This window comes from Garra rufa, chromosome 6 (assembly GCF_049309525.1).
Source record: "Garra rufa chromosome 6, GarRuf1.0, whole genome shotgun sequence".
Lineage (NCBI taxonomy): Eukaryota > Metazoa > Chordata > Actinopteri > Cypriniformes > Cyprinidae > Garra > Garra rufa.
Window position 1 is genome coordinate 27,913,323 of NC_133366.1, and position 25,441 is coordinate 27,938,763.

Consider the following 25,441-nt stretch of genomic DNA (forward strand, 5'->3'; position numbering starts at 1 on the left):
CTATTCTGCAACTGATGTTGCTTACAAACAGCATAAAGCGTTTTCTCAGCCTGAATCAACGTCTTGTGGTGAGACGTTATAGTGACATATTTGCATTAAAAAAAAAGGCTTTCCCAGTTTAGAATGAAAGAAAGCAGAATGTAAAAGTGGGAAATAATTGATCTTACAGAAACTTGAAACTTACAAAAGCAAATCTATTAACAAATTTAAATCAAACTCTGTTGAAAATTGTATTAATAAGCCTTTATTGAAGTCACGGGTCATTAAAGATTATATATAAACACTAATCATTATAATGTAATCATAGAGAATTAATTCAAATTAAAATATTTCTAAAAATATAAAAAAAAAATGCTTGGTACTCTAAACAATGTCAACTATTTATAGTGTTCAAAACCAAGTGAACAAATTGAAGGTCAAAACACTCAGTAACTTAAGTTCAAATTCTTTGTGCTCTATTTGTGAAAAACAAGATATAAACACACACAGACAGTCAGAACAGAGATAACAATGTGCTCTTGTTATAACAATGTGACAGTAAACAGTTCTGTAACAGATAAAATAACATAAATGTCCATAAATAAATAGATATTCATGCATTCATGCAAGACTCCAAATGCTCTTCAGCAAATATTTTCATGTGCAACAATCCCCTTTACTCTTTATCGCCTCTTCATTATAGTCCTCCAAATGCAATACTGGTGAGTCATTTTGGGAGCGTTTTTGAATGACGGATGGCAACACCAGATCAAAGAGTGTTTCAAACATAACATCTACATTAAATCCAGTCTTAGCACTTGTCTCGAAGCACATCTTTTCTGCTGGTGGGCTGGTGCCCTCTAGTGCCTTATAGTGAATTATGCGGTTATATAGTGCTATGGCATCATCCTGACTCACCTGTTTGTGCAAGGAAAAGTCTGGAGGTGTGGGAAAGGATGGAAGGGGAAGCACACTACCCTCTTCTGCCCTGACTTCTTCTAGGGTCATTACATGGGCTTGAGGGTCAGTGAGGTCTGCTTTGTTGCCCACAATAGCAAATAAGCTGTCCCTATTTGCTGAGTCAGTGAGAGAGAGGAAGCGATGTTCAAGCTCAACAAAACTCTGCCAGTTTGTGACATCATATGTGAGAATGATGGCTTCAGCGCCACGACAATACATGGAGCCTAGACCATGGAACTGTTCACGACCTGATGGAATAAGAAGCACAGAAATACAGAGATATTAAAGAGATATATAGATAAAGAGACATATACACTGCCATTCAAAAGTTTGGGATCAGTAAGAATTGTATATCATATGCTCAGAGTGCATTTATTTGATTAAAAATACAGAAGAAAACAGTAATATTGCAAAATTTTATGACAATATAAAATAATGTTTTACATTTGAATATACTTTAAAATATAATTTATTTCTGTGATGCAAAGCTGAATTTTAATCAGCCATTACTCTAGTCTTAAGTATCACATGATCCTTCAGAAATTATCATAATACGCTGATTTATTATTAGAATTATCTATGTTGGCAACAGTTGTGCTACCAAACATTTTTTGGAACCTGTGATTCTTTTTTTAAGATTCTTTGATGAATAAAAAAAAGCATTTATTCAAAATATAAATCTTTTCTAACAATAATAAAAGTCTTTGCAATCTCTTTTTATCAGTTTAACACAATTTATTTTTATTTTTTAGAAATACACACACACACACACACACACACACACACACACACACACACACATATACATATACATATACATATATATATATATAGATAGATATAGATATAGATATAGAAATAGCTTTTAATAGAAGTCTCTTCTGCTCAGCAACACTGCAGTCAATCTATTAATTTAGCCACACTAACAATTAAATCAAATTATGTTTTTTTTATTCAACCACATCTCAAGGTCATGATTTCTTCTGACCATGTTTACAGAGTCATCAGAAATTTTGAGGGAGTGCAGATTCAACTTTCAAATTTCTGTTCTCACACATCTTTACTAATGGTATCACATGGAAAAGAGCAATATGAAAATGTAATATGATTGCAACATTAACACTTAATTTTTGTGTTTCTCAGAAAAAAAAATATTTTGTGCTTGGAAAACATAAGGTTGAGTAAATTATGACTTTCAGTTTTGGGCAAACTACCTCTTTAATATGTGCTTCATATTTCTGCTTTTACATACTCTGAAATGTCTCAAGAGTTGCATTGTACTGCAAGTCCATTACGTATGTCATTTTTGTACAAAGCAAATGTGAAAAAATGTGTTGGCATAAAGGGTGGGCAATATTATCAGAATGTATTTCACGGTATTTGAAAATTTATTTCACAATAACGCTATATTTGTTGATGTAGTTATTTTTGTTACTTTGTTTTATTTTTGTTATTAAAAATAAGAATAAAGAGTCGAATTACAAACAACCGGATAAATTAAACAAAGACACAAATGAAATAATTAAATTATCAAATTAATATGTTTTCATATGTAAACATAATTTTTATGCAGTAATAAATGGGGTTTAAAAGTGGTTATAATTAATTAAAAAAAAGTAAAATAAAAGGGGTTAAATAGGTACAGTACAATTATTCAATTTTAAGTGGTGGAAGAGAATACTACTAAATAACTAGCTAAATACCAACTCAATTTAATGACAATTAAAAAAAAAATATATATATATATATATATATATATATATATATATATATATATATATATATTTTGCTTTAAAACTTTTTTTAAAACTGTTCAAATAGTTTTATGGAATACAACATTTAGATCTTTTGTTTGCATTCAGCAAACGTGCATGAAGACATGCTTCCTCTGCCTGATAAAATTCAGAGTAAAAATTTCCACATAGCTGGAACATAGCTGAAACTACCAAGATTGCAAAACACTAAGACAACACGGGATAACTGCAGTCATTGATGCAATATGTCAGAGTAATCCTTTCCCTTTTTTGTTTCACTTACTGCTTTTAGAAACTAGCAAAAGATTTATTTCCTATGTCCCCAGGCCTGTGTCTGTTTGGTATATCAGTAATAGTTTTCTCTAATGTATATATATATTCTAAGTATTAAATTAATTTAAACAAAAATAATAAATAAAGGTTTTTAGCTTGTCCCTCAAAATATACTGGAAAGTATATACTACTGGCCCTTTAAATGCAAGTTGGAAAAAAGGAAATTACATCATATCAAATAGCTGACATCAATTCATTAGAGGGAAAACAACTGGGTAAGGTGAGAAAGAGCCTCTGTTTTGTTAATTGTCTGTTTTTTACTTATTTTATCTTTATAATTTGGTGTGGTCCACTTCAACATGTCCACCCTGTTATAGGGAATATGAAAAAAAAAAGTAAATAGAAATTCTTATTTGTAAAAGTAGCATTTTAAAAAACATTTCATTCTTTAACTGACCTTTTGTGTTGGCTTTTTTTTTTTTTTTTTTTGCTCATACTTAATGTAATGGCTGATATTAGGTCAAAATGTCCACTATGTTAGATTGAAAAAAAATAATTTTCACGTTTTACACCTCTCTATCATAATTACACAAGAATTAAAAAAAGAATAAATAAATACATATATATGTATGTATGTGTGTGTGTGTGTGTGTGTTTACTTTTTTAATAGTTATGATGTCCAAAAGGCACATACTTGAAATGACCCATTCCCCTAACAGGGTGAACATGGAAAATTTTTTATATTTAGTGGTTTAAAATGCTGTAAAATGTTTAGAATTGTTTTAAAGTTTGCTTAAAGTTTAAAAGGTATTATTCATGTAAAAGACACCTTTAACACATTTGTTGAAAATTCTAAGGCAATAATTATTAAATATTAAATATTAATATAAAAATTAAATATTATCTTTACTGGGGATACAAAAGACACAGAACACAAGATATGACCCATATATTTAGCGATTATCATTTATATCGGTAGGCTACTCTTTTAAACTTTACTTATTAATTAAATGTTTTCCTGAGATTCTGTATCTGATGCCTCTCCGTTATTGTACCAAATTTCAACATTTTGGACTGACATTAATCAATCTTACCCGCTGTATCCCAAATAGAGATGTTGTACGGACCCCACTGCTTCAAGTAGAACGCTCCGCCGATTGTGCTTAAAGTTTCCTTAAAGCTTCTCTCTGTGTACCTGTGTAGCAGGGACGTTTTCCCTACATTCATGTCTCCCAAGATAACAATTTTAGTATCAGGCCTTCTAATTTTTCCAGGAGCAGGCATGGGTTTAAAGTTGAAGACTCGGTGATGAAACGAATATCTCAAAATTATAGACTTCCAACTCTGCGATCCATAAATGCGCGCCGTCCAAGTTCCTTTGGTGGTTGATACTTTTAACTCGTATTGTAGAAACACTTTAAGGAGCTGATTTCAGCATGTCTTCTGAGCTATTCAGGTTTAAATTGACTCGTTCTTGCCTAAACATGAACTTTAACAGCGGTCCATTTAAGAGAGCATCAGTTCTATGTTCCCACTTAAAGTTCACTTCTAGCAATGACGAAACAGGAAACTCGAGATCAGTGGCACAATCCAAAAAAGTCCCGATTTAAACTATAAATGTCGTCACACAGAAAACCGGAAAAAAGGGAAAGAAAGATTAGATTTAAAAAAAGGAAAAATAAAATAAAAAAATAAAAAAACATTTGGATCTTATAAATCAATCTTTATTGTTCCCATCCTATTTATTTAATTCGAATTCTGTTTTATTTATGAGTATTAAAATACAGCAATGTCTAGATCCCAGACCTTTAATTTGCACCAGTTCATAATGAATCTCTTTTTTCATACTTGTGTTTATTATCCTCCACATTTAAAGAGAAAACTTATTACAGGTGTTTGTAGAGCCTCTTCAAAATGCCCTCAAATATCAAAGGACAAATCTTGCCAGGAAAAAAAACAACAACATAAAACAGGTTGTGAAAAGAAACACAGTGTACACAATTTTAAACCAAACAAACATCTAATAACATTTATACCTTTGCTCTACCGTGTAACATTGCTATGGTTAGCATACCATATTTTATTAGAATCATGAGACTGTGGAGTTCAGTGAGAATCCTTGACTTAAAGGAGAAGTTCACTTCCAGAACAAAAAATTATAGATAATGTACTCACCCCCTTGTCATCCAAGATGTTCATGTCTTTCTTTCTTCAGTCGCAAAGAAATTATGTTTTTTCAGGAAAACATTTTAGGAATTTTCTCTATATAATAGACATATATGGTGCCCCGAGTTTGAACTTCCAAAATGCAGTTTAAATGAGTCTTCAATCGATCCCAAATGCGGTTGTAAACGATCCCAGCCGAGGAAGAAGGGTCTTATCTAGTGAAACGATCAGTTATTTTCATTAAAAAAAAAAGCTATTTAAATACTTTTTAACCTCAAATGCTCATCTTGTTATGCTCTCCCTGAACTCTGTGTATTCTGGGTTAAGACAGTAAGAGTATGACAAAAAACTCCCATCGTATATTCTCTCTAAACTTCAAAAATCATTTAAAATTATCCTACATTGCTGCAGAAGTACCAACCCAGTGAAGATGCAAAACAGATCAAACACCCTTAACAAAAAAGGTAAAACAGCAATGTAGGATGAATTTGAAGTTGAGGGAGAACATGAGATGGGAGTCATGAGATGGGAGTTTTGTGACATACCCTAACTGTCTTGAACTGGAAAAAAACAGAGTTCAGGGAGAGCAAGACAAGACGATCGTTTGACTTTAAAAAGTATATAAATTGTATTTTTTTTAAATGAAAACAACCGATCGTTTTGATAAATAAGACCCTTCTTCCTCGACTGCAATCATTTACATCCTCATTTGAAATCGTTGGAAGCCGCATTGATCGCATTGAAGTTCAAAATCTGGGGAACCATTGAAGTCCTCTATATGAAGAGAAATCCTAAAATGTCTTCCTCAAAAAAATATGTCTTTACGACTGAAGATAGAAAAACATGAATATCCTGGATGACAAAGGGGTAAGTACATTATCTGTAATTTTTTGTTCTGGAAGTGAACTTCTCCTTTAAGTAATTTCTTTATCAGAATGGTTGAGAAATCTCCTTTAGTTTGTCCTAATGTCCTTTACTGAGACAAATATCATACAAAAAGACATTTAATAATAGGTTAAACTAAGAACAGAGTTGTTTTATTAACTACTACAATCATTATCATCAGATGCAAGATGTGCTTGGTTATGATTACTGGTGGTGTTATAGCTTTAGTTGCATTATAGAACTAATAATTTTTGTGAGGCTTTTCAGTTAAACTGTAAATTCTTTAAAGAGAAGAAAAACTTGACAAAGAGTCACCACTGAGATGCTATAAACAGCTTGTGTTCTAATAAAATTTGGTCCCAGCTCAGTAAGAGGTTAATTCTTTCTTGTCTCTCCTCTTGTTATTTCCCATGTGGAGTTTGTGCCTCTATCCTGAAACAAAAATCAAAAACAAAAATTTGCAATTTAAACCACAGTAAATTTTTCAATACATAATAATAAGAATATAGTTTGGTGACTTAAAAAAAACCTTAGAAACTCTAATTACTTTTTAATTATGCCTTTGGGTTTTCAAAGAAAGATATGTTTACAGTGTACCATGCTTAAATAATAACCATGAATTTTCATTTAAATGCTCTACTGCACTTAGTCTAACAGGATTAAATCTTACTTTAATGTGGACTCCAAGGGGTGCTAGATTATTCCTTAAAACATCACAGGCCTTTAGCAAGGGCACTCTGTCTGGCTGTGGATGCCTTTTCTGAATTTCAGAGCCAGTCTGTGGATCTTGATCTTCCACAGAAAGAGCAAACTTACGAACCTCACTCCGAAAATGCACCAACTCCTCCACCACATTATTTAAAACTCCAGAGGAATCATGGACTTCCTAAAGGAGACAGTGTTTTAATTTTAAGAAGAAAAAGATGTCAATGTCTACAAGGAAGAACATTTTTTCAGTCATTTTTTTCATGATATTTAAGAGGTTACTCTACAATAAAAACATACTTCAAGTTTTAAAGTTTTAAACTGCCCAGTTTAAAAATAGGAATTATTTTTTTCTACGATTATAAAACATCTTGATTTGAAATCAGGAGAATTGAGACATCTTAATTGTCCTCAACACGCCCCTTTACATTCATCATTCTTGTATGCAATCAAGGATAAGCATTCTTGAACGACTTGTGTCTCCATCAATCACAAAAGCGAAATTGTTGATTAGTAAAGAAAGACCTTTTTGGTGCAAAAGATTTTGAGAACTTTATGTATGAACTAAATTTGAGACACAGTATAAAAATCTGTGACTACCATCATGACCTGTGATCGGTGTAATATGTAAGGGCTCATTCATTGGTTTACTGTTTATGCATTAGTGAATCAAGCCAGTGACTACATAATCACCTTCAGAGTCTTCAGTAGTGCAAAAACCATTTGTTAACTATATTGTGGATATTTTATATACAGAGACTATCAGTGATTTGATTTCTGCATTTTTGCCCAAAACTCCTGTGATAATCAATGATACACTTTACACTGCTCAACAAGTCTATTATTTACATTGTGTTTTTACTGTTAGTTAGGACAGAAAATATTTATGAGATTGCAGAAATTGTGCTGTCATAAGGAGATCATTGCATCATGTGATCAGTAGACATGACTGTGTTCAGCTACAGTGTAGTGGCCACACAACTGATCATATGCCACAATAAAAGATAAAAAGAAGCTATCATGCTTGACTCGTGACAACCAAAGAAGTGTGTTTTTGCGCAATGGTTTGGCTTTTGTTTACCATATTTAATGTGCTTTATGTAAGTGCACTGATCAATGTTTGTGTAATTAAAAGCTTATATTTAAATCTGTTCATCATATTAAGACTAGACTTGATTCCATTACTTCTATTATTTCTTTACTTTTTAAAAAAACGTTTGGTTGGGTAGACTTTCAATGTATGGTCAAAAATTATGAGAGAATATGAAAATGATAACATTAAATCTTGGTGCCATTTTTGCCCTATGTACCCATTCATTTCTGACACTACAGTACTAATCATTTTGTATTCAATTATTTATAAGTGATATATAATTGTTAACAAGGGCTGGAATTGTAAAACGCCTTATATTTAGGTGTGCATAATGTTTTTAATGCACCAATTATGCATTACCCTTTTTACAATATATAAAATAAGTCTCAGGTGTCTCCAGAATGTGTCCGAAAAGTTTCAGCTCAAAATACCTCACAGATATATACCCCATTTATTATATACTTTTGAAAAAATATATTTTGAGTGGAAGCAGAAACACACTGTTTTTGCACATTTGTCTTTAAAGGGGTCCTATTATGCTCCTTTACAAAGTCTTTAATTTGTTTTTGAGGTGTACTTGAACATGCTGACATGCTTAGTTGTTCGAAAAACGCATTATTTTTCACATAATTTACATTATTACAATAGCTTTCTCCCCAGGCTGGCACAAACGGCTCGATTAGTTCCGGGTCCCGCCTTCCAAAAAGTCAAAAGTATTGTGATTGGTCAGAAGTCCCACTGCGTTGCGATTGGCAAACAGCGTAGACCGCGTTCCGCCCTGCAGCGCCCCTTTCCAAAGCAGCAAACTAGATTAAAGTGATTCTTACGTTTTAAATATATATATTTTTTTTTTACACAAACACATCTGATCGCTAAAGGAGGTTTTTACCGACCGCCCCGGAGCCATGTGAGGCATTTTTTTTTTATTATTATGGATCGACTTATTTTCAGTCTATGCTGTTCTATGAGTACCAGAATTGATTTAATATAACTCCGATTGCATTCGTCTGAAAGAAGGAAGTCATATACACCTAGGATGCATAAAGGGTGAGTAAATAATACGCTATTATTGGTCCTATCGTCAGCATACGAGATCCCGGATACGTGACATTATCATTATTGTGCTAATGTATTTAATTATTTGCATGCCTGAAACCATAAGGCTAGTGAAGCTATCTACACTGTATGATAAATAAATCTCTTACCACATACTGCACATATCTACGGCGCGGCGTAGACATGTGCTAGTTCGTGTTTACATCAGCCGCGGATCTGCGTGTGTTTGGATCCTCTGTTCAACACGTGAATGGCGCTGCTTCAGCACGGTTACCGGAGCAGTTCGCGAACCTTTAGTTAAAGCTGCGTTTAAACGAGCCGACCTACGGCTCGCTGTAGCATCCCAAAAGCGGCTGTCCATATTACATGGGTAAAGTTAGGCGAATCCCCCACCCGCCAACGAATTGAATTTCAGTAGGCGGGATACCGCGTTGTGACATCATTGCATCCGGAAAACAAACGCTGTAGTCCAAACGAGTCGTTCGCTGTAGTTCTTGAAAAGTGATTTTTTAAAAACGAAATATCTCCGTTTGGAGTGGACTTTGAGATTTGTAACTTTGTAGATGTTTTTTATGCCCAAACATATACACCACACACTGGCTAAAGTTCAAAAAGTGAAAAAGCATAATAGCACCCCTTTAAATGCAAATGAGCTGCTGCTCCCCGCCCCGTTTTCCAGAACAGGGCTTTTTTCACTCTCCCAAAACATCGGTTTAAATTTGATTATAATGTCTATTGTGCTGAAATCATGCATTTTAAAGCCTTATCAGTTTAAACTTCCGATATACAGTTTTCTGAGCGAACAAATCCGAAGCACATGCTCAGAAAGCGTCTGTCACGTGGCATGTGAGTACTAAACTAAGTTCTCTTTCACACACAAGTTACAAAAACACAGTAGGTTATGTCTTTGAAAATAAACAGCTGGGAAAGAAATGGCATGTATATTAGATCTGTGTATTAAGTGACAGCAGCATAATATACAGTACCTATACTGCTGTCTATGCTGTTAATATAACCCAAACAATAAAATAAAAGCAGAAAATCACTCAGTGCTCTGGACTAATAACTAATAACATTTATAGCTTTAATAAGAAGATACTTCTTACTTTAAATGCTCTAGCGTGAAGATAAACATGGCGGATTGTGTGCGACTCACTCAACAGTCGTAGGTGGGGCTTGTATCAGTCACATTTTACGGATTCTGTGATTGACTGATCTTGTTCATAAGGAAACAAGCAGGGTTGCGGGTAATGCATTACAAGTAACGCAAGTTAAGTAACGCATTACTTTTTAATTGACAAGAAAATATCTTTTTCAAATAAGTAACGCCAGTTACTTTTCCCCCCCATTTATTGATTAAAAGCTCTCCTGTCCCCATGTTGAGTGAAATTGTCTTTGCTGCCGACCTTCGATGATCCAATTCATCTATACTATTAAGCAAAAATTACTCAAGATAATCTAACATATGGTTTCCTTTTTTTTATTGCTGAGGGGTTGACATTTTTCTTCTGCGGTCTACTGTGCATTTGCCAAAAATAGAACTTTTTAAATCTGGGCAGGGCTTGCTTGTTTGTTTTAATATAAAATGTAACGCAAAAGTAACATAACGCATTACTTTCCATAAAAAGTAACTAATTAACGCAATTAGTTACTTTTTTAGAGAGTAACTCAATATTGTAATGCATTACTTTTAAAAGTAACTTTCCCCAACACTGGAAACAAACAGCCCTATGTCTTAGATATTTTATAAAATAAAGATAATTTAATTTATACAGTATTTGAATATAAATGGTTTAATTTATTTCCTTCCTTCTATCTATTCATCTGTTCTTAAATGCTTTGTGAAATTTCTGTGCCACAGAGTGGAATTGCAAATAATGATCATTTCAATATGGGTTTCGGGAATATTTCCCTTGTGCACCACTGTTCGGTCAAGCAGTTAAGTATTTTAACACTAAAATACACATCTCTCACCTTTCTGTCCAATAGATCAACTCCAAAAACAGCCATGATTTCCCTGACATAGGACAGCATGGCCCCAAACACAGCAGGACTCCTTGGCCCATCAACCTTCAAACACAAAATACTTTTTTTAATCTTTGACTAATAAATATAAATATAAAATATCTAATTACAAATGTTCAATTAAGGATGTAGAATTTTGTATAATGACAAACAAATTGAGGCCTCAGTGACCTACCCCATGATGTTACCTTAGTAGCAGGCTGAAGCTGACAGTTGCCATGGTGAATGAGGTTCATTATGACATCCACAGCTTTTGGGGTGTCAAAATCATCAGCGAGTGCTTTCCGAACACTGGACTGTGTGGCAGACAACCTTGACCAAACAAAGACAGTTGAGACGACAAGGAATTGAAGAAAAGGCATTTTCATCATCAGCTCTTCTAGGCTACGTTCACACAGTCAAATGTCTGAGAATTATAAACACATTTACTATGAGGTGTGAATCTATAATTGTTCTGTTTAAAAACGTAAGCTCCTTCTCTATTCTCACTATAGCTGTGTATAACACTTGCAACCATACTGAGAGTGTATGAAGTAACTATTAAAGATGGTGACATCCATAACACTGGAAAGTTTTGTTTCAACTGACACAATATTAAAAGTCAAATGTAGGGATGTATTTATGTGTAAAACCAGTGTTTTTTTGTTTTTGTTTTTTTTCAACGAGTGTAAGGCACATCCAGACCACAAAACTGGATATAAATCCTATGCATGATACACAGTTCATATATTAGTCTCTTCACGCTACTGTACTTTCATTTAATTCTGCTGTTCAAAACGTATATAAGTCCCTGAATATGATCTGTCTTTACCTTTCCCAGAGAATTCCCTCCTCTATAGGCTGGCACTGTATGTGGCCCTGCATGTAGGCCTGTGCATTGTGAAAGAAGGCAGAGATGGTGGACAGGGTAGATCGGGCTTCATTCATGCTAGCATCACTGTAGTCAATTGCTGGAAGGGTTAAAAGACAGCACAGTAAATATAAATATCTGGCCTTATTTGCTGCAAAACTGCATGAGTGTTACTTTCAGGAGTCCCAGCATGTAACACATACCTGATCTGTATCTGGTCAGAAGGCAAAAAAGTCGAAACTCATTAGCAGTGTAAGATTCCAGAAAATCCTAGATTGTGAAAAGAGTTAGAATAAACACTATTAGGTATTAATAATATAACATAATTTTACATGTATATATCTGTATAACTTCTTACCTTTATAGTTATAAAATTCTTCAAGGATTTTGACATCTTCTCTACACTTCCTTTCAAATGAAGGTGTCCTAGAAAAAACGTTTATTAAATTTTCTTCCAAGAGTAACCAATACTACATTTTCACAAATCCTGTTACAGTATGCACCCTAAAATATTACTACCAATACTACTTAACCCAAAAGACTAAGGGCATTACCGGAGTGCAGGAAGTAGTTTCCCCATTGTTCACACTGATGATACGCCTCAGACTGGGCAATCTCATTCTCATGATGTGGGAAGGCAAGGTCAATTCCTCCAGAGTGGATGTCCAACTGACTTCCAAACACTGAACTGCAGATAAGAGTAAGAAAGTGTTTATGGATTTTATAAGATTTTATAATCCATTTCAATATGGTATGATACGTGTACATTTCTGTTGTCTTTAATAAATAGGCATTACTGCTACATCTGCCGTCCATTTTTAGACATCCATTCCTCACCCATACAAAAGGGGCTTGTCACTTTTTTTGGTATACCTATATCTGTAAAAGTTTATCTGCATAGCTCCTCAGCAATAAAACCGAAGTATTTGATGCACGTTCATAAAAGCACTTTGCATGCGTGTGGTACCGCTGACGCAGGAGCTGGTGTTGGTACTGTCTTGAACGTGTGTCAAAGACTGACACAGATGAGAAAAATGGTTGAATAAAGACGTTTTCTTTACGCACAAAAAGTATTCTAGTAGCTTCAGAAAATTAAGGTTGAACCACTGATGTCACATGGACTTTTTTAACAATGTCCTTACTACCTTTCTAGCCACTGAATGTGGTAATTATAATGCTGTAATGCTGCAGAGTCAGAAAGCTCTCGGATTTCATGAAAAATATCTTACTTTGTGTTGTGAAGATGAAAGGTCTTACTGATTTGGAACAACAGGGTGAGTAATTAAATAAAAAATACAGAATTTTCATTTTTGGGTGAACTATCCCTTTAAAGGCCTACTAAAAACTGATTAAACTTACAATGGGGTAATCCTCTATTATGTTAGAGTACACAGAGTAAATGTACCACTGACATCCATTCAAATTCCATTCAATCAGACACAACATCGAAGCAATACAAAACAAATACCAACAAACAAATTTAGTTGGACAGAGAAAATACCTAGCAATCGTAGAACATTCAATGTGCCACCCAGGTCTTCCTTGTCCCCAAGGTGATTCCCAATAAGGTTCATTTGGTTTGGATGCTTTCCACAGAGCAAAATCCCTTGGATCTCTTTTATCCTGAGCCCCTAAAACACAAGAAACTGTGAATTCTTTAATATTTGGTTAGCTTCTGATACATTTTAATTATGAAAAATTGACTTCTCTTATCTACAGACATTCCATATATTAACAGAAATATGATTTTAGTTCATTATTCAAATTACCCCAATCACATTTTTTTTCATAAATGTGCAGTGTCAAAAAATTGCTTAAACACTGAGGAAACATTTTAAGAGTTCAGATGCAAAAGCCTCTAAGTGTTGTCTGAAATGTTCTTCTAAAACTACCATTTTCCTCAGGCTCCTATGTTTATATTTAGTTATTTCACTTTAATGGCAATGAAAAGAACCTATTCACTGCCATTAAACTGAAATTACTGAACCAACAGATAGAAGCCTGATAAAAATGCTAATTTTAGAAGAAAATTTCAGATGGTACTTAGAGACTATTGCATCTGAACTCTTCGTATATAAAATATATATAAAAATATCCTGAACATACCCATTTCCCCAACAATCCCTCCAAGTTTCACAAGCTTGCCATAGCGGTTACCAATTGACTGAGTGTCAAAGTAGACATTCCCTGGATCAACAAATAATACGGGATGTTCAGTTTCATCTTTTATTCACTAGTAGGAAAACTAAACAAGAAAGACTTGACCTGTCAGCACAACAGAGACAGGCACCTTGACTTGTGACATAGGCATGTCCATTTCCGATAATACGCTCTATAAAAGTGACAATCTGAGGTATGTTGTCTGTCACCCTCATGTATACAGCGGGAGGAAGAACCTCGACAAAAGAACCAGGATCAGTCAAACATGTGTAAATATTTCAATATTCAAGATAAACAACCACAAAAAGCAGTGATTTACCTGCAATGCTTGCATATCCCTCTTAAACTCTTCCTCATACATTCTTGCAAGAACAGTGGGCGAGATGTTTTGCTGCAAAATTATCAGATAAAAACTTAAAATTGCATATTTACATCCTATTTACTCAAACGGAAGTGAAACAGTATAATATCAGCTGACACTTACCTCAAGGCTTCTTTGTATTATTTTATCATCAATGTCAGTGATGACCATGACATGGATGACATTAATTTCAAAAACTCTGGATAAGATTCTTTGCAGAATGTCAAATCTGACATATGAGCTGCACGCAAGGAAGAAAAAAATGGGATGAATAAAGTAAAAATGTACTATGAAATAAAAGTACTTAATTTTTGGAATCTGGTTACATAATCCAGATTACAAGTAATCAGATACTACAAGAACATGGCTAAACCTACGATCTTAAATTAAATTAAAAATGGTAAATATTAATGGAAAAAAAATATTAGAATCAATAATACTAAAATAACACTGCAACAAACTGTGCTTCTGTCAACTTTCTGCATTTAGTTATGGAGCAGAAAAACTTACCACGCATGACCGAGATGGGCATGATCATAAACAGTGGGTCCACAGCTATACCTGGAAGTGACAGAAAAACGTGTTATATTAAGAAACTAATAATGTACATATAAGAAAATCTCAACTGACGTTATGGACCACTATGTGCCTTACCAGGTAGCAATTCTTTCTTGTGCCAAAACGAGAGGTTCTTTCTGCTTGGTAAGACTGTTGTAAGTCTTCACACCGGTGTCAAACCCCACTGGTTTTATCCACTTTCTCTCCGTCCTGCTGCATATATTACGACTGTACAGCATTGGCGTTTTTGTAGCACCATTATGATTCCAATGCCTGACTCTAAAGCCAGAATTAAGCAGCCTTACATTTGTAATCAATGCTAAAGGAAGCCTCATTTTCAACTTACTACATTTGGTGGTTATAATAGTAATACAGATGATGCATAACCTTGACGATCAATGTCTCTACGCATTTTAGTGTGTTTTCCGATTTGCATTTATGTCATTTGTAGATTTAGTCATTTGTTCATAGTCTAAATTCCTCGATCTGTCTGCACGTTTCTTTTCAGTGTCATCAAAATTAAAGTTCAGCTATTGGTAAGATTTCATAACTCTGAACATAACATACACGCAGATCTCTGCTATTTTGCAGTGAGTTCTTCTTCTACTACTACTTTAGGAGCACTATTGCCACCTACCGTACTGGGCAGCGAACTGTACTTCTTACAAGGGTAATTGTCTGACTTCTAACATCTGTATAGATGGCATCTTTTTCAGCGACTTTTGAGTGATATACGTCCAAATCTACGGACCAATCAGAGCGCATGCTCCTGCTAGTGCTGCGTGTTCAGCTCCTCTAGCACTCACACTTTGCTACTCATGCTGTTCGTCAGAGCTGTTCCTAGATCTTGAATTGACTAAATAACCTACCAGACAATATACACCGATCAGGCATAACTGACAAGTAAAGTAGGCTAAATAACACTAATTATCTCTTTATCACAGCACCTGCTAGTGGCGTGGCATATATTAGACAGCAAGTGAATATTTTGTTCTTAAAGTTGACATGTTAGAAGCAGGAAAAATGGGCAAGCGTAAGGATTTCAGCAAGTTTGACAAGGGTCAAATTGTGATGGCTAGATGACTGGGTCAGAGCATCTTCAAAATTGCAGCTCTTGTGGGGTGTTCCTGGTCTGCAATGGTCAGTATCTATCAAAAGTGGTCTAAGGAATGATTGCTCAAGAAGTTAATGCTGGCTCTGATGGAAAGGTTTGTTGTTTATGGGGCTGATGAAGCCACAGACCAGTCAGGGTGCCCATGCTGAACACCTGTCCACCGCCGAGAGCACCAACAATGGGCACGTGAGAATCAGAACTTGACCACGGAGCAGTGGAAGAAGGTGGCCTGGTCTTATGAATCACATTTTCTTTTACATCACGTAGATGGCTGGGTGCATGTGCATTTCCTATGGGGTACACATGGCACCAGGATGCACTATGAGTAGAAGGCAAGTTGGGGGAGGCAGTGTGATGCTTTGGGCAATGTTCTGCTGGGAAACCTTGGGTCCTGCCATCCATGTGGGTGTTACTTTGACATGTACCACCTACCTACGCATTGTTGCAGACCATGTACACCCTTTCATGGAAACGATATTCCCTGGTGGCTGTGGCCTGTTTTTAGCAGTTTGAGTTTTAGTTGTTGACTCAATCAAGCATCTGTGGGATGTGCTGAACAAACAAGTCCGATCCATAGAGGCCCCACCTCCCAACTACTGGACCTAAAGGATCTGCTGCTAACATCTTGCTGCCAGATACCACAGCACACCTTCAGGGGTCTAGTGGGGTCCATGCCTCGACGGCTCATTTTTGCTCATTTTGATACTGCCTGATTATTAATTTCTTGAGGACTTCATCTGATCCATTGAATCATTGCTCTGAGGGCTATTTGCCTGTTCATTCTGCACTTTTGCTTCTACTATGTTTCACTCGACAAGATGCTTCAGAAAATGTTACGTTTAGTGGGTACTCTGCCTCTTGGATTTCACAAGCCTGCTGTTGTAGTAGGCATCCTCTATACGCAGTGCTACACTCTCCCCCGCAGCAGCAACAATTCAGCTCAGTTCTTTCATGACATTTCCCATATTCATGCTCTCCTCCACATCTTGCACATCATTAGGAGAGAGCTCCATGAACTGAACTGAGTGTGTTAGATAAGAGAGACACACACCCTTTTACTGTCCCTATTTCTTTTTCTGTTGTTTTTGATAAATTGCGAGGATGTATGTATTTTTCTGCTTGTTTTATGTGATCATTTACATTTCTTCTTCACCTTTGCTCACCATTCCTTGCCTTATATTTCTGGTTCTATTTGTAAACATTTGTTCAAAATCAGAATCAATTCCTTTTTTTTATAGCATACTTTTTGGAATTCCATATCTTGATTCCATTCAACAAGGGAGTAAAGCAGGAGTGTTAAATTCAGGAGTGTTAAATGTACTGCAGAGTTTAGCTCCAAGCCTAATTAAACACAACTGAAGCAGCTAATCAGGCTTTCAGAAAACTTCCAGGCAGGTGTTTTTGATCTGGTTGAAGCTACACTCTCCAGAGCAGTGGCCCTCCAGGACCAGAGTCTGACACATGTGGAGTAGACCATAGTGGATGCTCGCATGTGTTTGAAATTCACCCTTTAATATGACGCTAACATGAAAAATTACATTACTGCAGTACTCACGAATATGTTCCACCAGTCCAAATGACAAATTCGGTAACACAAATTTAGTAACTCTATAAGTGTAGTCTAAATGTTTTTAGTAAAGACGGAGACTGTATTTTTATGTGGGAGGAGTTCGCATGTGATACAAGAAATAGCTCCACCCCGCATAATGTTATCTGCTACATATGCTACACATGAACGAAAATGTTTACAAATGCTACTCGCAGTGCACAATTTACCGCAAAATGTAACAAAATCAATTTAGTAAAAGGGCAAAAACAATATCGTTAATACGTTCTCTCATGTGCGTTTCTCTTGCTTAGGATCTGCTTACAACCACAGTGTTTATTTGTCCTTTCAGCCATTTCCAGTGGATTCAGAAATCCACTCTGTAATATACAGGTGACATATAATCACGAGTGGAACAATTGTGAAAAGCACAGTATGAATAGGAAAAGCAAGTCACGGCAGCCCATACAGTGTGGTGTATACATGGAGAGTCTTTTACCATATTGACGCATGCGCACATGATTTACTCTTCCCAAATGTTTGAAACTACGCTCGAGTCAAGTATTGCGACACTGGAATATTGTCACTTTAAAATAAAATGGACAACAATCTTATGCATATAATTTGTTTGTATTGTACACGTTAATGTGAACGATGTTTGTGGTCTGTACAGTTTGCCAAGGATTATTCTGACCGAATAGATGCATTTTGTCTCTGGTCATTTGAACGATTTCTTCCTACAAATCTAACAGAGAAAATCGCAACTAAAATGTTGAATACTACCAGCTGGGACCCACTACACATCGCTAACTATGTTGGAGAATACTTGGACTTGGTTGAGTCTTTACCTTTCGACCTACAAAGAAATGTGTCTCTTATGAGAGAAATTGACGCCAAATATCAAGGTAACCTTTTTTCTCAGTTATACGCTTGTTTGTGTTCATATTCCTGTTGTGGAATTTATGTTCGCATTATAGGAATTGCACTGCGAAACAATAGCTCTGTTTAGTAGACATCTTGAAGTCAGTGATTCGTTTTCATACACTGTTTTTTGTTGCCATTATGATTTTTAGAGTATACATTTGACATAACAAAACACTCACTCGTGACAAATCGCAACAATTTCGGAAATGGCGGCTGACTTCATTTGTTTCTTTCTACTTTGTTGTCGGTCGTTTTGCGTCTTTTGGGTTGGTCAATTCTTGAATTACTGGAATATGATGTCAGATTTGCAGCTACAATTCCAGATGGTGTCATCATATACCAACGAAAAATTAAAATCCCAATAGTTAATTCTACTCTGCGATTAAAAAAATAAAACCAACAGAAACAGAAAATCGATTTGTGATTGCAGTTGTTTACTTATGTTTTACATTTATTTGCTGCCTATTGTATGTGGCCGTCTTCTATATTAGGTCAGATCTTGTGTTTAAAAAAAAATGGCTAGGGTAAAAGAAAATTGCCAATCATCAGTATATGCTGCTTTAGTCTTCTTTCTTACTCGCTGGGTTTGTATTTTGTGCATGTGCGTTTATTTTGTTGTCAGATGAAGTACGCAGCTCATTGGATTAGTGTAGAAATGAGAATGTAACGTACACAACTGCTTTTTTTTATTACGGTAGCACACATGCTCCACCTCATTTGGTTTTTGATTGGTTTTCTGTGGGAAACATTTCGGGCTTCAGAGCACTGCAGTTGGTTGGAAGAAACTGTCAATTCATATTAAATCCGCCCATTTAGGTCCATTCAGGCGAGTTCATAGAGTGTGATTGGTTTTTGAATATTGCATGGGCGGATCTCGATTTGCTATTTTTAAGTAGGGATTGGTGTTTACCAGCCAGTGGAAACAAATTTCATACTGAAAGTTAAACTTCAAGGTTAAGTACATTTGAAGTATACATAAAGATTGCATTAGAGGAATAGTTCACCCAAAAATAATAGTTGTCATAATTTACAAAGAGTAAGATATTTATAATTAGATATTACATTCACAATAAATATTTTTGTGTAATTACAGAACTCCTCAAAGAATTAGATGAGGCCTATGAGAAACATTGCCAGGAAGAGGACCCTATCCAACAAAGGCGCTTGCTGCAGTGTATCCAGAGAGCCCTTATCCGAAGTCAGGAGCTGGGTGATGAGAAGATCCAACTTGCTAGTCAGATGGTGGAATTGGTGGAGAATCGTAGCAGGCAAGTGGACAGTCTTGCTGAGCTTCTAGAACCCCGACATGAACCCCAAGAAAACATGACAGCTACTACCATAGCTTCCGTTACACCCAGCAAGAGAAGAGAGGAGGAGAAACGAAGAGAGGAACCCCTTGGTTCCACAGAAAGGCTTTCTGGAGCCAACAAGCGCTCCAGACGTCAGAAAAACAATAATAATGACACTCAGGAAAACATCTCTAAAGTTAACCCTGATGAAGGGACCGGCAGCACTGTCAGGGAAAAGCTGAATAAAACCTCAAAGAAGAAGAAAAGGTCCAAAGCCAAAACTGAAAGAGAGCCTTCACCTACAGATCTACCTATTGATCCGAATGAGCCTACTTACTGCCTGTGTGAGCAGGTGTCATTTGGGGAGATGATTGGTTGTGATAATGACGAATGTCCAATTGAATGGTTCCATTTCTCATGTGTTGGGCTTAATCACAAACCCAAAGGGAAGTGGTATTGTCCAAAGTGTAGGGGAGACACAGAGAAGACCATGGACAAAGCCTTGGAAAAAGCAAAAAAGGAGAGGGCATACAACAGGTAGCCTATATTGGCTGACCTCAAACAACTTTGGATTTATGCTCATCTTTGTGTTCTGTTTCATCTGGAGACTTGTTTCAGATAATCACTTTAAGAAGTACCATCCGAGGGCTTGACTCCACTGCTCTCTGAGAGGCAGAAATTATTATTTTTTAATTGTTATTTTCACAGAGCATTTAATATAAATGGGTATTTCATATTTAGTCGTGTGGTATGTTGCAGCGTTTATGTGAATGAGCTTTCTTTGTTGGTCTCATGCAGCATGTGGCTAGTGTGTGTGAGAGTGTATCTTATAAAAACTCTAAAATAAATGTGTTTGAAAAATGTACAGCTAACAGAAATGTTATGTGGTTAAAATTACTATTCTTGTTTTGATAAATTGTTTTTTCTAAACATCAAACAAAAAGTAAAGACAACAAACTAATCATACGCAGGTCCTGTACACGAAATTCAAAGTGTATTATAATATAGTACACGAGGCAATCAATAACATTTGGAATAGAAAAAAACCACACACTTTCAGGCATGTAACAGAACACACAAAAACAGCATAACAGGGTCATCAGTTCCAACTGGGGCATGGACATTTCAAGGATGGCAGGCCAGCACCTTGTCCATTCAGTTTGGTTCTTCTTGAAAAAAAAATGGCCCTTGGATACATCATCATATAGTCCAGGTATCTGGGCTGACCAATGTATGTCACTTTTTAAACAGAAAATGAACAGGTGATATTGGCTGACCACAAGTTCTCCAAGGAAAAAAGGGACGGAATTTGATTAAAGTGCATTAGATCGGTATGAGATAGAGAGGGGGGAAAAGAGAAAAAAAAAACTTCCTCACAATTCACTCAACTAAACTAATCACACAAAGTTCTGTGCTTTGCAGTGTAAGGTCAGCTGTCCCTCCAGCTCTGCTCGACAATAGCGGACACACGCTTCTCATACTCCCGTTTGTTCTCTTGGTAAAGTTGAGCTGCTTGGCTATTAGCTGGACTGTTAGGGTTTGGTTCATCAAGCAAAGACTGGGGGAAATCAACAGAAAACATGATGATTAACCCGCGTTCTGATTTACATTTACACTTATAATGGTAAAAAGCAATATTTTACCTGGATTGAGGTAAGAATTGATGACACGTCATAAGTTGGACTCCAACGGTTCTGTAAGATGTCAAGACATATGCTTCCATCTGCATATACTGAAAGATAAAGAGGTTGTTAAAGGAATACATCACCCCCCAAAAAAAATGTTGCTTATATACTTTTGTTAAATTTATTTTGCTTCTTAATAGGAGAAAGATTTGGAGAAATTTAGTATGACATCACTTGTTCACCAGTGGATCCTCTGCAGTGAATGGGTGCCGTCAGAGTAAGAGTCAAAACAATTGATAAAAATATAATTCACACAACTCCAGACTCTCAATTAATGGCTTATGAAGTGAACAGTGTTTGCAAGAAGCAGATTTTCTCTGACTAAAATACAAGTCCATAATCTATAATAAATCCATCACCTGTTGTCCTCTCATATCAAAATCCACCAACATATTTATTTAGAACTGTTTATGCTTGTAAATGATGCTTGATATGTGTACAGTCGTGGCCAAAAGTTGAGAATGACACAAATATTAGTTTTCACAAAGTTTGCTGCTAAACTGCTTTTAGATCTTTGTTTCAGTTGTTTCTGTGATGTACTGAAATATAATTACAAGCACTTCATACGTTTAAAAGGCTTTTATCGACAATTACATGACATTTATGCAAAGAGTTAGTATTTGCAGTGTTGGCCCTTCTTTTTCAGGACCTCTGCAATTCGACTGGCCATGCTCTCAATCATTTTCTGGGCCAAATCCTGACTGATAGCAACCCATTCTTTCATAATCACTTCTTGGAGTTTGTCAGAATTAGTGGGTTTTTGCTTGTCCACCCGCCTCTTGAGGATTGACCACAAGTTCTCAATGGGATAAAGATCTGGGGAGTTTCCAGGCCATGGACCCAAAATTTCAACGTTTTGGTCCCCGAGCCACTTAGCTATCACTTTTGCCTTATGGCACGGTGCTCCATCATGCTGGAAAATGCATTGTCCTCCACCAAACTGTTGTTGGATTGTTGGAAGAAGTTGCTGTTGGAGGGTGTTTTGGTACCATTCTTTATTCATGGCTGTGTTTTTGGGCAAAATTGTGAGTGAGCCCACTCCCTTGGATGAGAAGCAACCCCACACATGAATGGTCTCAGGATGCAGAGAATATGACTTTGCCCCAGTCCTCAGCAGTTAATTCGCCATACTTTTTGCAGAAGATCAATCTGTCCCTGATGTTTTTTTTGGAGAGAAGTGGCTTCTTTGCTGCCCTTCTTGACACCAGGCCATCTTCCAAAAGTTTTGGCCTCACTGTGCGTGCAGATGCGCTCACACCTGCCTGCTGCCATTCCTGAGCAAACTCTGCACTGGTGGCACTCCGATCCCGCAGCTGAATCCTCTTTAGGAGACGATCCTGGCGCTTCCTGGACTTTCTTGGACGCCCTGAAGCCTTCTTCACAAGAATTGAACCTCTTTCCTTGAAGTTCTTGATGATCCTATAAATTGTTGATTTAGGTGCAATCTTAGTAGCCACAATATCCTTGCCTGTGAAGCCATTTTTATGCAACGCAATGATGGCTGCACACGTTTCTTTACAGGTCACCATGGTTAACAATGGAAGAACAATGATTTCAAGCATCACCCTCCTTTTAACATGTCAAGTCTGCAGCCTTGTGCTCGTCAACATTCTCACCTGAGTTAACAAGACGATTACTGAAATGATCTCAGCAGGTCCTTTAATGACAGCAATGAAATGCAGTTGAAAGTTTTTTCAGGATTAAGTTAATTTTCATGGCAAAGAAGGAATATGCAATTCATCTGATCACTCTTCATAACATTCTGGAGTATATGCAAATTGCTATTATAAAAACTTAAGCAGCAACTTTTCCAATTTCCAATATTCATGTCATTCTCAACTTTTGGCCACGACTGTATATTTCTCTCCTGATTCCAACTTTTTACTGGAGGAAGCCAAATATTTAATAAAGAACTTGTATTTTGGCTGGAAGCAAAAGTTTGAAGATCTCAACATACAACATCTCTAAAAAACATCTCTATGATGGATTTGTTTTTGTTTTTGTTTTTTTTTTTTACAAATACGCAGCTTTTCACTTCTAAAGACATTTATTTATGGACTGGATTGTTGTTGGGAGGTTTTCATCAGTTGTTTGAACTGTCATTCTGATGGCATCTATTCACTGGGGATCCAATAGTTAGCAGGAGATGCAATGCTAAATTTCTCCAAATTAGTTTCTATGAAGAAACAAACTCATCTAGATCCTGAGGGCCTGAGGGTGAGTTCCTTTTTTGGAAGTATTCATTTTGGGGCAAACTATTCCCTTAAGCCATGTCAAAAAGACAGATTTTAAACTGCCATAATATTGATTCTGAATGACAAATGATGACAAACAAAAAAAACTAAATCTTACCATTAGGATGAAACATTTTTGAGATGAATCTGACTGTGGGTGGTTTGTTTGGGTATTCTTCTGTGAATTCTACAGTCAATTTGAATGTACCTATAACAAAAACAGGAATGAAGCATGAATACAAAATACAGGCCTTGAATTTCTAGAACTTATGGACTATTTTTAGACCTTTTTCCTGAGTAAACGGTGAGCGCCGCCATTACGAATTCTAACGTCAGATTGAATGCTTTTCTGTTCCGGTTTCCATAGGAACCCATTCAAATAGCGTCCATCTGTTTTTAATGTAGCTACCTTCCGCTGCTTCGTGTCATCTACACACTTATTAAAGTGAGGCACTGACAAATGACGCTCATTGCGACATTGCCAAGTGATGGCGCTATGGAGCCATGTGCTTTTTAAAAACATTTTAATATGTTTAACATTAGTTTATTAGCTCGGAATATACCCTAAATTGACTAGAAACAATGCAGACCGGAAATGCCAAGCATTCTTTCAGTTAAGAGTCGGACTTACTTCCGTGTTCAAGAAAAAGGTCTATAGAAGTAATGTTTATATTTACCATCTTCAAAGGGAGTTCCTTCTGGCCTGTGAAAACAATAATGACATTTGGTCACATTTGGATAACCACAGTAAGGCGGCCACCACGTCATCTTTTGCTTTTAGTTTAAGTGCTTGAAAACACACAGGTAGACTTGTCAAGACAAGCACCAAAGGACGGCTTTTGAGCCACCTGAAGTGTTGACAAAATGCTCGAGTTTCAGACTAAAGAAACGTGAACCTAGAAAGATGCTACACTTGGTTTAGTCCACAGCACAAACCTGTTCACAAGAAGCACTTACCCAAATATCACTGCGTTCCATACCATGATATTGTTTTCTGAGGGAGCACCGCTAACACCAGCTGGAGGATCCTCTTGAAGTCTGTTGTGTTTATAATTAAAACAAATAAGGGAGCCTGTTTAGATTAGCAAGCTTAGGACCAAACAAACACAAAACAAATAACTTTATTTTTAAATACGATATTTAACAGATCTACCGTTTTACTTAAATTAAATCTGTCGGATACGACAAAGAACTTTTTTAACATCTCCTGCGATCAAAATAGTTCCCTTCTAAATTCTCCGGTCTGTAAAAGGTACATCCGGGCTCAAGGAAACAACAGCTCCTCATATTTGTTTTTTTCATGATTCACCTTTTAAAATCCCTCATGAGTCGCCTTCGCGCTGGAGTGGACATTGCTAAAACTGTACCAGTATCGGATATAAATTTTTGTTGTAAAATGTCTAATAATAAGTGCCTTTATCCTTCTTCTAAAAGGTCTTCGACTGGAATTTGCTTTTCGGCTCAGCTTGGAGGATTTCAACACGGAATAGAGACGATACCACTGTCATACGTGTGGGGGTGGAAAATTATTTACAATATATGGAACTTCGTTAATAACGTAGATTGCCATTCAAAATAACTCTTACCATTTAAATGATCTACAAATGTAACATTTGTGATTTAATTTAATATATGTATGCTGCTGTATTTAGTTTATCAGACCAGTTACATGGGTTAAAAATGTTGGCCCCACCCCCTTTTCGAGGTATAAAATCGAAGATCCATGTGTTACAGGCGGAGCGCTAATGACGTTGTAGGCCTCGCAGTAAAGGTCGACGCAGAAGACAGGTGACACCCGTGTGTCAAAACACGTGAGACAGGAAG

At 36.2% G+C, this 25,441-nt stretch overlaps 4 protein-coding genes across 6 annotated transcripts; 1 reads left to right on the forward strand and 3 right to left on the reverse strand.

Annotated features, from left to right (window-relative positions):
• Positions 1 to 228: 228 nt before the first annotated feature.
• On the reverse strand, positions 229 to 4,480 carry LOC141337369 (ras-related protein Rab-20-like). Its single transcript, XM_073843178.1, has 2 exons — positions 4,061 to 4,480; positions 229 to 1,187 (listed from the first exon to the last, which is right to left on the reverse strand). The coding sequence occupies exons 1-2, from the start codon at positions 4,248 to 4,250 to the stop codon at positions 637 to 639; spliced, it is 741 nt and encodes a 246-aa protein (XP_073699279.1). The 5' UTR covers positions 4,251 to 4,480; the 3' UTR covers positions 229 to 636.
• A 207-nt stretch (positions 4,481 to 4,687) lies between these two features.
• On the reverse strand, positions 4,688 to 15,418 carry cars2 (cysteinyl-tRNA synthetase 2, mitochondrial). 3 transcript variants are annotated; one of them, XM_073843160.1, is made up of 15 exons: positions 14,922 to 15,418; positions 14,778 to 14,828; positions 14,391 to 14,508; positions 14,226 to 14,297; positions 14,037 to 14,142; positions 13,853 to 13,933; positions 13,248 to 13,377; positions 12,301 to 12,434; positions 12,105 to 12,172; positions 11,950 to 12,016; positions 11,708 to 11,846; positions 11,085 to 11,208; positions 10,846 to 10,941; positions 6,688 to 6,903; positions 4,688 to 6,449 (listed from the first exon to the last, which is right to left on the reverse strand). In XM_073843160.1, the coding sequence occupies exons 1-15, from the start codon at positions 15,158 to 15,160 to the stop codon at positions 6,393 to 6,395; spliced, it is 1,698 nt and encodes a 565-aa protein (XP_073699261.1). In that variant the 5' UTR covers positions 15,161 to 15,418; the 3' UTR covers positions 4,688 to 6,392. The 3 variants fall into 3 exon arrangements, 2 of the variants coding, with proteins under 2 accessions (XP_073699261.1, XP_073699260.1); XM_073843159.1 differs by having other exon boundaries at positions 4,688 to 6,903; XR_012355743.1 differs by lacking the exon at positions 4,688 to 6,449 and having other exon boundaries at positions 6,861 to 6,903; positions 11,072 to 11,208.
• Positions 15,419 to 18,041: 2,623 nt separating this feature from the next.
• On the forward strand, positions 18,042 to 20,554 carry LOC141337366 (inhibitor of growth protein 1-like). Its single transcript, XM_073843172.1, has 2 exons — positions 18,042 to 18,390; positions 19,503 to 20,554. Exons 1-2 carry the CDS (start codon positions 18,255 to 18,257, stop codon positions 20,237 to 20,239), a joined length of 873 nt encoding a protein of 290 aa, XP_073699273.1. The 5' UTR covers positions 18,042 to 18,254; the 3' UTR covers positions 20,240 to 20,554.
• A 121-nt stretch (positions 20,555 to 20,675) lies between these two features.
• On the reverse strand, positions 20,676 to 25,081 carry LOC141337376 (ubiquitin-conjugating enzyme E2 A-like). Its single transcript, XM_073843189.1, has 6 exons — positions 24,927 to 25,081; positions 24,575 to 24,655; positions 24,295 to 24,320; positions 23,736 to 23,825; positions 21,342 to 21,430; positions 20,676 to 21,256 (listed from the first exon to the last, which is right to left on the reverse strand). Exons 1-6 carry the CDS (start codon positions 24,968 to 24,970, stop codon positions 21,128 to 21,130), a joined length of 459 nt encoding a protein of 152 aa, XP_073699290.1. The 5' UTR covers positions 24,971 to 25,081; the 3' UTR covers positions 20,676 to 21,127.
• Positions 25,082 to 25,441: the final 360 nt, after the last annotated feature.

Excerpts from the sequence above, each read along its gene's own strand:
- LOC141337369 (XM_073843178.1), bottom strand. The coding sequence starts at position 4,250 with ATGCCTGCTCCTGGAAAAATTAGAAGGCCTGATACTAAAATTGTTATC. Across the intron at positions 1,188-4,060 it reads CTCTATTTGGGATACAGCGG|GTCGTGAACAGTTCCATGGT; the intron begins GTAAGATTGATT and ends TTATTCCATCAG.
- cars2 (XM_073843159.1), bottom strand. The coding sequence starts at position 15,160 with ATGAGGCTTCCTTTAGCATTGATTACAAATGTAAGGCTGCTTAATTCT. Across the intron at positions 14,829-14,921 it reads CAAGAAAGAATTGCTACCTG|GTATAGCTGTGGACCCACTG; the intron begins GTAAGGCACATA and ends TGTCACTTCCAG. Across the intron at positions 12,435-13,247 it reads GAATGTTCTACGATTGCTAG|TTCAGTGTTTGGAAGTCAGT; the intron begins GTATTTTCTCTG and ends TCTTATCTGCAG.
- LOC141337366 (XM_073843172.1), top strand. The coding sequence starts at position 18,255 with ATGTTGAATACTACCAGCTGGGACCCACTACACATCGCTAACTATGTT. Across the intron at positions 18,391-19,502 it reads AATTGACGCCAAATATCAAG|AACTCCTCAAAGAATTAGAT; the intron begins GTAACCTTTTTT and ends GTGTAATTACAG.
- LOC141337376 (XM_073843189.1), bottom strand. The coding sequence starts at position 24,970 with ATGTCCACTCCAGCGCGAAGGCGACTCATGAGGGATTTTAAAAG. Across the intron at positions 24,321-24,574 it reads TGGAACGCAGTGATATTTGG|GCCAGAAGGAACTCCCTTTG; the intron begins GTAAGTGCTTCT and ends TTGTTTTCACAG. Across the intron at positions 21,257-21,341 it reads CAATTCTTACCTCAATCCAG|TCTTTGCTTGATGAACCAAA; the intron begins GTAAAATATTGC and ends GATTTCCCCCAG.